Raw genomic sequence first — 10,485 nt, forward strand, 5'->3', positions numbered from 1 at the left:
ACAGCTGATAGACCTGTTTTCCAACTGACCAACACTCTAGATTTCCTTACCAGACAAATTAGTCAAGCTGTAAATTCAACAGGCGCGCAGTCTTGCGAATGGAACAATAAAACCTTTGCCCAGTGTGCTGCAGGCTGTGCATGTTAAAGATCCCAGCGAAAATTCCATCTCAAACAAAACTGAAGGCAGCTGCAGAAATGTGAGACGTAAAGTCTCCATTCATTTCATTTCTGAATTCCGCATATCATAGCTATACCGAAAATTTATACAAACGCAAACCCGACAGTGAAAACCACGGCAGTGTCTTCTCTCATTTTTTAAACACCACAGAAATGTTGATCAAGACATAAAGAAAAAAAACAGAGAGGCCTAAGAATTATGTTCCTTACATTTAGAAAAAAAAATTTGAAAAAAACAAAAAATGGCAACAGAATGAATTAAAAAAAAAATAAGTAAGCATACGTCTTCCTTTAAAAAAGTGCCTCATTCCCCACAAAATGAAACAGTGGTTCAGGGATGTGTGTAATCTTATTTGCCAGTCAGGTTTGACTTACTTGTTGCTTATGTCAAACATATTTTTAAACACATCAAGACACCACACTTTGACAGTGACTCTGGCACACTTTACGCTTGTTCAGTTGAACAATGGACAGCTCTTCAATCTAGTTTCATGTAAAAAGATCTCAATTTGTGCAAGATTTATTAGTTTTCTCTTTATTTAGCAAAATAGAGTAAAACAAGTCAATTTGTGAGTTATTTGTAGTCTGCAGCCGGCTTAGTATGGACTGAGTTGTCTTTTCCTGTTAGTAGCTCTCAGATTTAAGAGTCAATAAAGGTAGTTTAACGTCATTTCGCCCCCTTTGCCACTTCGCCACGGGGTCTCATGAACAAATTAATAAAACTTGCGAATCCTTTCATCATTTGCGATTGCAAACATGGTCGATTGTTCAAACTACCTCTTCGTATGGTACAAACCGTCTAAATGCCGTCTTAGAGTCGTTTCAAGACAAATTTATTTACCAGGGACGAAATGACATTGGGGCGGTTTGACCTCTTAAAATTTACGTTGTATGACAATCGAGACTTGATCGTGTACTAAGCTTTGATAGTGTGACAATCAAGACTAGTGTCTACTTTCGATTGCCAACAAACATGGCGGACACCGTCTTGAAATTCGTTGTTTACATTCTTTAAATTGTGAAAATAAGCAAATTAAAGACTATTCTTTATTATTTTTGGTGTTGATTCTTGATGGGGTACCTTGAGGTGTGTCTCCATTGCTTCAGTATGAGATGCCAGCGCATTCGGAGGTTTTAACGAGACTAAGTGTGAGGAAGTTCTCACCACTCTGTTAGTACTACCCTACACTACACTCCAACCCGCTGCAGAGATGTGATGTCAAAACCAACGGCAGTCAACCCTTCTCATCCCGTGCTGCTGTTTCTCCACGCTATGAAATATTCACCAAGCTCCAAACTTGTAGTCTGAAAGACAACATCCCTCAAAACGAGATCAAATAGCTATCTCGAGCCACAATGAAGATCTTACAGAATGAATAGAACAGTGGCAGATATCTGTACTAAAGACCTATCTGTCCAGTGCTCTGCACCAGCGGAGAGAACACCTCACAATCACAACAACAACATCAAAAAAACATGACTAAAAACAAATCCCAACTGAAAGTGAAATGCATTACTGAATAATCAAACCAGGCCGCACTAAAGAATTCAATCTTTAAACAATTTAAAATTTGTTTAGATGACAAAAACATATTTATCAGCAAAATGAAATTATTTTTTTATTTTCTGCGAGTCTCATTCTATAACTGAACAGCTGATAGACCTGTTTTCCAACTGACCAACACTCTAGATTTCCTTACCAGACAAATTAGTCAAGCTGTAAATTCAACAGGCGCGCAGTCTTGCGAATGGAACAATAAAACCTTTGCCCAGTGTGCTGCAGGCTGTGCATGTTAAAGATCCCAGCGAAAATTCCATCTCAAACAAAACTGAAGGCAGCTGCAGAAATGTGAGACGTAAAGTCTCCATTCATTTCATTTCTGAATTCCGCATATCATAGCTATACCGAAAATTTATATACAAACGCAAACCAGACAGTGAAAACCACGGCAGTGTCTTCTCTCATTTTTTACACACCACAGAAATGTTGATCAAGACATAAAGAAAAAAAACAGAGAGGCCTAAGAATTATGTTCCTTACATTTAGAAAAAAAAATTTGAAAAAAAACAAAAAATGGCAACAGAATGAATTAAAAAAAAAATAAGTAAGCCTACGTCTTCCTTTAAAAAAGTGCCTCATTCCCCACAAAATGAAACAGTGGTTCAGGGATGTGTGTAATCTTATTTGCCAGTCAGGTTTGACTTACTTGTTGCTTATGTCAAACATATTTTTAAACACATCAAGACACCACACTTTGACAGTGACTCTGGCACACTTTACGCTTGTTCAGTTGAACAATGGACAGCTCTTCAATCTAGTTTCATGTAAAACGATCTCAATTTGTGCTAGATTTATTAGTTGTCTTTCAATTTAGCAAAATAGAGTAAAACAAGTCAATTTGTGAGTTATTTGTATTCTGAAGCCGGCTTTGTATGGACTGAGTTATCTTTTCCTGTTAATAGCTATCAGATTTAAGAGTCAATAAAGGTAGTTTAACGTCATTTCGGCCCATTTGCCACTTTGCCACGTGGTCTCATGAACAAAATAATAAAACTTGCGAATCCTTTCATCATTTGCGATTGCAAACATGTTTAGTTGTTCAAACTACCTCTTCGTGTGGTAAAAACTGTCTAAATGTCGTCTTAGAGTCGTATCAAGACAAATTTATTTACCATGGACGAAATGACATTGGGGCGGTTTGGCCTATTATAAATTGCATTGTATGACAATCGAGACTTGATCATGTTCTAGGCTTTGATAGTGTGACAATCAAGACTAGTGTCTACTTTCGATTGCCAACAAACATGGCGGACACAGTCTTGAAATTCGTTGTTTACATTCATTAAATTGTGAAAATAAGCAAATTAAAGGCTATTCTTTATAATCTTTTGTGTTGATTCTTGAGGGGGTACTTTGAGGTGTGTCTCTATTGCTTCAGTATGAGATGCCAGTGCATTGGGAGGTGTTAACAAGACTAAATGAGAGGAAGTTCTCACCACTCTAGTACTACCTACAGTCCAACCCGCTGCAGAGATGTGATGTCAAAACCAACGGCAGTCAACCCCTCTTATCCTATGCTGTTGTTTCTCCATGCAATGAAATATTCACCAAGCTCCAAACTGGTAGTCTGAAAGACAACATCCCTCAAAACGAGATCAAATAGTTATCTCGAGCCACAATGAAGATCTTACAGAATGAATAGAACAGTGGCAGATATCTGTACTAAAGACCTATCTGTCCAGTGCTCTGCACCAGCGGAGAGAACACCTCACAATCACAACAACAACATCAAAAAAACATGACTAAAAACAAATCCCAACTGAAAGTAAAATGCATTACTGAATAATCAAACCAGGCCGCACTAAAAAATTCATCTTTAAACAATTTAAAATTTATTTAGATAACAAAAACATATTTATCAGCAAAATAAAATTATTTTTTATTTTCTGCAAGTCTCATTCTATAATTGAACAGCTGATAGACCTGTTTTCCTGTTTTCCAACTGATCAACACTCTAGATTTCCTTACTAGACAAATTAATCAAGCTGTAAATTCAGTTAATTCAGGCGCGCAGTCTTGCGAATGGAACAATAAAACCTTTGCCCAGTGTGCTGCAGGCTGTGCACATTAAAGATCCCTCGACAATTCCATCTCAAACAAAATTGAAGGCAGCTGCAGAAATGTGAGACGTAAAGTCTCCATGCATTTCATTTCTGAATTTTGCAAATCATAGCTTAACTGAAAATTTATACAAACGCAAACCAGACAGTAAAAACCACGGCAGTGTCTTCTCTCATTTTCTACACCCAAAAGAAAAGTTGATCAAGACATAAAAAAGAGGCCTAAGAATTGTATTTCTTATATTTAGAATACTATTCCTTTTGGATTACTTTTGTTAAAACACACAAGTTATAATACGTTACATTTTTATTGCCGTTTTAGTTCAAACGTAGTCGGGTATGTTTTATGGCAAAACGTTGAACACATACGTCCAAGTTAATTTTCGTGGTACGCTTCCTGTTGAATGCAAGAACAAGATTGCGCTGGCGAAGCTGAGTCATAGATCGTCGTTGTGGTGAGTCAACGCGAGTAAGTGTTCACAGTACAATTCGTAGTAGTGTCGGAACCATCAAGCAATTTGTCTTTTTTCATCAAATATTTATCCATTTTTCCTACTTTGGATTGTTTGATTAATATGAATACAATTTAGGATAATATATGTCTATCAGTTAGTATTTATAATCAACCAATCAAATCTTTTGAATTTTGAGACGAGACAGATTACAATCCAATATCAGACCAATAATTTTGTTACCAATGACGCTTTACTGTAGCCTTTTTATGATTTTCAACGAACTCAATTGTATCAAATTGTCTATTCTTATGTAATTAAATTTAAAAATGTTATGAAAAGCTATGATGTCTGGTTTCATCCTCAGCTAAGTATAAACAGAAAGATATTGAAAAACAGTTCTTAAAGTGATATTACGTCTTAGAATTAACATAAAATTAATTAATATCATGATTAAGTGTTTTTCAATAATTACTTAGTTTTATTAATTTTCAAATTGCACCAAAAATATCATTCATAATTCCATAGCAGACCATAGGAAAAAATTGGCCATTTATCAAAAATTGGCCATGTAGGGGCTTCGTCATTGACTGGCCAGTGACAGAGTTAGGCATGAAAATAACATGTTGGAATTTTGGAGATATTCACAGGTCTGAAGGCACTATGTGATTGAGTTTGTGCCAATTCCATTCAAAAATCTGCCCCACCCCCATTACTGTGGACTCTGCAAAAATTGGCCATGTAGGGGCTTCGTCTTTGACTGGCCAGTCCGTCATATTGGATATTCGTCACTGGCCATATTTGAGAAATTATAGGAATAAAGACCGTTTCTCCCCATTGTACACCTGAATATGTCAGATTGGCATCTGAGGACCTCACTGGCACCAAAAATATCATTCATAATTCCATAGCAGACCATAGGAAAAAATTGGCCATTTATCAAAATTTGGCCATGTAGGGGCTTCTGGGCAGTGACAGAGTTAAGCATGAAAATAATATTATGTTGGAATTTTGGAATGTAATCCCAAGCTGTAATCGGAATTCCAAGTGTCGTCTGCTAGAATATAATCCAACGAATGAAGTCACGTGATCAATTAGCGGATTCCGTGTCAGCAGAAAATTTCTATGGAACACAAAGTGTACCAAATTCTTATGTTGTTTCAGTGACTTTTAGCAATAAATCACGCTACGTATCTTATTTTGTCAGTCATTATTTTTTTAAAAAAATTATGGTTCTTTGAAGGAATTGTCACTAGTTATAATGAATTGATATTAAAGATAAATATTAAGAGAAGTTAATTATACCACCCGGTATCCATACAACGTGTTTTTCTAGACTTATTTATAGATCAAACATTGTACACGAAAATAGGTGAGGCATTCTGCCGCCGTTGCCGAGTTGGTTGCTCATAAAATATTGGTCAAAGTGAAGGATTCATAAAGAAAATCGAAATAAACCAATTTTAATTATTTTTTAGAATATCTGAGTAAACATCTAAGGTATAAATTTTTTTTTTCGTTTTTTTAACTTTGACAAAATTCGGTGTTGAATCCTTATATCCACGAAAATAGGTTACACCACTGTATAATTCCAAAGGAGACCATTGAAAACATTGGCCATTCTTCATTATCCATATTGGCTATCCGTCACTGGCGAAAGAAATGTTGATAATTATGTAATGATTCTATTCATTACACGACTTTGTAGAGGCTTTATTTGAATAAGAAAATGAATTACAAATTTTTCGTTTTTTGATTTGATTACAACAATTACAACAATCCAAAAAATTAGTGTATCCATTGGCCACAAAAATTGGCCGGCCACTGAAATAATGACGAAGTGACAATTGGAGTTTTTTGGTAAAAGAAATTACTTAAATTTCAAAATCTGAGTATGAACTGAATTATGATGTCATGTATGAGGCTGCCATAAATTCTACATTATAGATCTAAGCCTGTATTGAGGCCTGAGGCCAATACAAAATTATTGATAGTGTATTTTCACCACAGTCACAGTGAATGAACGGTGGAGGAGAGGGATTACTCCATCTCATCATAGATCTACTGGCCTTAACATTAATGAACATTGCTTCACTCTGTGACAGTGACTTGAGAATAACAAAGCAATATATTCCAAAGGCTTCGTGATCCTGTCGGTTAATCCAATTGATGGCACTGTTGCAGTTTCGACCCCTTTTCCTTCCCATTCAGCTATCGATTTGAAACTTGGCAGAGGGGTACTTATATATGTCCTGAATATTCACAGCAAATTTCATTATATAATTGATATAAGATTAACAGGCTTTTTAATTAGTTAATATGAATTAATTAGGGGAGGAAACGCCTCAGAATAGGGTTGGAAACCACTAGGATTAAAGATAGGGGGAACCACTGGGGAGGAACTCATTTTGAAATACCTTCTTTTCAATCTATGTTTCTCGCTTTAAGACTCTCTGTGCTATTAGATTATTATCCGTTATTTTCAATTGAACCATTCTGCATTTAAAAGTCTACCTTTTTTATTGACACCATGTTAACTAGAAGTAGGCTATGACAATACATGTGGCCAGTGCTTCTATAACACCTATAACAATATAAAGCTGAAGCTGACAGTTTCTCCTTCTGTAAAGATTATTATTACTGGTAACTAAAAATAAAGGGAACTTTTTATGTACAACTCGCTTCTATATCAAAACACTATATTGTGATCAAATGAAATGAAGAAGGGGGATTAACATGATAAATATATTATTATCAGCTTTTGTGTATCATTTTTAATTTCCAGATGAAATATGGCATCAACACAGCCAACCTCCTCAAAAAGAAAACCTGATTCAGTTTCGTCAACTGGCAGCCGTGAGCCGGCAGATAAAAGACAAAGATTAGAAGATGAGTGGGATGATGATGATGATGAATTTTGTTTATCTCAAGCTGACATTCACAACATTGATGTCATGTCCTCACAAGCACTGGCTGTGGACCCTAATGTAGGTGCAAGACCCAGCTCATCAGACACAACATTTCGCACGCCAAAATCGACTTTATCATTAAGGAAACAAACTTCTTCATCCTCGTCGAATTCATACGTATCTGTCAATGGCAGTGATTCTTACCCGTCGTCCAATGATAGCTACAGACGATCTCACAGTAGTTCTTCGTTATCCAGTCACTCTAGTTCTAACGGTGTTAACACTACACCACTCTCAGCATCTGGTGTCAGAGATACTCTTCAACTTGAATTAGACAAATGGAGAACACAATGTCAGAAAATTTCAGATCAGGTACATGGTAATTACTTTTTATATAATTAACTTCAAGCTTATTTTGTGTTTCTTCTTAAAGGTTCTCTAACGCCATTGTGATCACCAGTTGTGAATAATGATCTAAATCACCATGAGTTCCGAACACAACTCACAACTCACTTGCATGAGAGTTGCATTCCAAACTTGTGAAACGTTATCAATTTTAAATGACTTGGATATTTGGTTAACTCTCTAATTTACCTCTTGAAGCTTATAACCTTTTGGTGAGCCAAATACACCAGGATAGTTAGGAAGTGAATGAGGAATGCATTAATGGTCTTTCCTTTTGCCATCAAACAATTTCAAATTGAAGCTATGTCTACTGAACTCTCACCCAACCAAGCTAAATGTTGATCAATACACATGCTATTGTTTAAACTTCTATTTTCAGAAAAAATCGTTTGAGCAAGAGATCTGTATGAAAGATGGAGAAATAAAGAATTTACGGACAAAATTAACTCAAAAAGACAGTGAACTGAATAATTTAAGATCTGAAAGCCATTTAAAATCAGAGGAGCACAAAGTCTATCAGAGTGAAAAAGAGAAAAATTTGAAATCAAATTGTGAAAAATTAGAAACCCGTTTGCAATTTCGTGAGAATGAATATTCAGAGTTAGAAGAAAAGTGTCGCTTATTGGAACATCGGCTTCAACTTTTACAAACAACTTCACCGAAAAAATCTTCCACTCCTACAAAATCTCAACGTAGTCCTAAACCTACTCGTCTTGCCGTGACTACATCCCCACGACCAGTCAGAGGACAGTTTCCAACATCTGAAACATTCAGATCTGATGAACGTCCAGAACAAGCTTCCACTAGTCGAGTTTCTGTCCAGCCTTCAACTTCTGCCACAACCAGTACTTCAGAGAATGTTTCTGAAACAGGTAAGGTCATTGTCTGTCACTTTAACAAATTTAAAAGGAAGGAAAATAAGAAAAATGCTGAAAGATATGTGACAAAATAATTTACACATATTTTAATGGAATTTAATGGAGACACAATTGCTTTCACCCTTTAGAATCATATTTTGGCTTGAAATATAATGTTTTTAAGATTGATTAAACCTGGGTGTATTATCACTATCACGTTTGGTTTATATTGTATGTTGTTGAATTTGATTCTGTTTCTATAGAACGTCTGATATCTATTATAGGACCCCAAAGAATTCGAAGGTGTCCGTTAACATCCACTGTATCTTCAGGTAGGTCTTCATTGTACTTGTACTTGTATTGTGGATTTATATAGCAGGTTTTTTGTTTGGCAATCTTTTAATTTGTCTATCATATATTGTCAGCCTTTCTTTAATCATATTTATCCACAGTACATTCCTGCTCACTCTTCATGCATAGAGAATTAAAGCTTGTGTTTTGATGGCGGCTCCCATCAAGTAGCAATATTCAGCCTAAAATGATGTAAAAAGTTGTTTTGTTTGTTTCTGTAATATTCATTAATATTAAGGGATATCTTCTTGAAAAGTTGGAGTTTGTCTTCCTATTCTTTAAGAAATATCGAGCTGATTGAGCTGATTGTGGACCCATTTTTAATAGAACTGACAATTTTGCATACATTTAATAATAATGATAATAGTAATAATAATAATAACAATCTATTTATATCGTGCTGGTAATTCCAACAGTAAAGTTGCTCTTTAGTGCACATAATAAAACACACCCACACACACATAAAAAAGTTGTAGATTTAAAAAATTCAGCACACAATTAAAAACAAATAAACACGCCGGTAAAAGGTATTTAGTTAAAATCAATATACGTTATTGTAATATGAGTTGGTAAAGAGTTATACTAGGGTATATTATTATTACAGTAGAAGTGAGTTATACTAGGGTATATTATTATTACAGTAGAAGTGAGTTATACTAGGGTATATTATTATTACAGTAGAAGTGAGTTATACTAGGGTATATTATTATTACAGTAGAAGTGAGTTATACTGGGGTATATTATTATTACAGTAGAAGTGAGTTATACTAGGGTATATTAATATTACAGTAGAAGTGAGTTATACTAGGGTATATTATTATTACAGTAGAAGTGAGTTATACTAGGATATATTATTATTACAGTAGAAGTGAGTTATACTGGGGTATATTATTATTACAGTAGAAGTGAGTTATACTGGGGTATATTATTATTACAGTAGAAGTGAGTTATACTGGGGTATATTATTATTACAGTAGAAGTGAGTTATACTGGGGTATATTATTATTACAGTAGAAGTGAGTTATACTAGGGTATATTATTATTACAGTACAAGTGAGTTATACTAGGGTATATTATTATTACAGTAGAAGTGAGTTATACTAGGGTATATTGTTATTACAGTACAAGTGAGTTATACTGGGGTATATTATTATTACAGTAGAAGTGAGTTATACTAGGGTATAGTATTATTACAGTACAAGTGAGTTATACTGGGGTATATTATTATTACAGTAGAAGTTAGTTATACTGGGGTATATTATTATTACAGTAGAAGTGAGTTATACTAGGGTATATTATTATTAAAGTAGAAGTGAGTTATACTAGGGTATATTATTATTACAGTAGAAGTGAGTTATACTGGGGTATATTATTATTACAGTAGAAGTGAGTTATACTAGGGTATATTATTATTACAGTAGAAGTGAGTTATACTGGGGTATAGTATTATTACAGTACAAGTGAGTTATACTGGGGTATATTATTATTACAGTAGAAGTGAGTTATACTGGGGTATATTATTATTACAGTAGAAGTGAGTTATACTAGGGTATATTATTATTAAAGTAGAAGTGAGTTATACTGGGGTATATTATTATTACAGTAGAAGTTAGTTATACTGGGGTATATTATTATTACAGTAGAAGTGAGTTATACTGGGGTATATTATTATTACAGTAGAAGTGAGTTATACTAGGGTATATTATTATTC

The 10,485-nt window shown here is 34.6% G+C and overlaps 1 protein-coding gene across 1 annotated transcript in view; it reads left to right on the top strand.

The window, feature by feature from the left end:
• Positions 1-6,092: 6,092 nt before the first annotated feature.
• Positions 6,093-10,485, top strand: part of LOTGIDRAFT_239031 (hypothetical protein) — a gene marked incomplete at its 3' end in the record, with an annotated part of 18,550 nt that continues 14,157 nt past the window's right edge. Inside the window, exons 1-4 of the mRNA XM_009052529.1 lie at positions 6,093-6,112; positions 7,038-7,533; positions 7,946-8,438; positions 8,708-8,755. Coding sequence (XP_009050777.1) covers positions 7,045-7,533; positions 7,946-8,438; positions 8,708-8,755 — 1,030 coding nt within the window. The 5' untranslated portion in view covers positions 6,093-6,112; positions 7,038-7,044. The remainder of the gene's footprint in view (positions 6,113-7,037; positions 7,534-7,945; positions 8,439-8,707; positions 8,756-10,485) is intronic.

This window comes from Lottia gigantea, assembly GCF_000327385.1.
Source record: "Lottia gigantea unplaced genomic scaffold LOTGIsca_186, whole genome shotgun sequence".
Lineage (NCBI taxonomy): Eukaryota > Metazoa > Mollusca > Gastropoda > Lottiidae > Lottia > Lottia gigantea.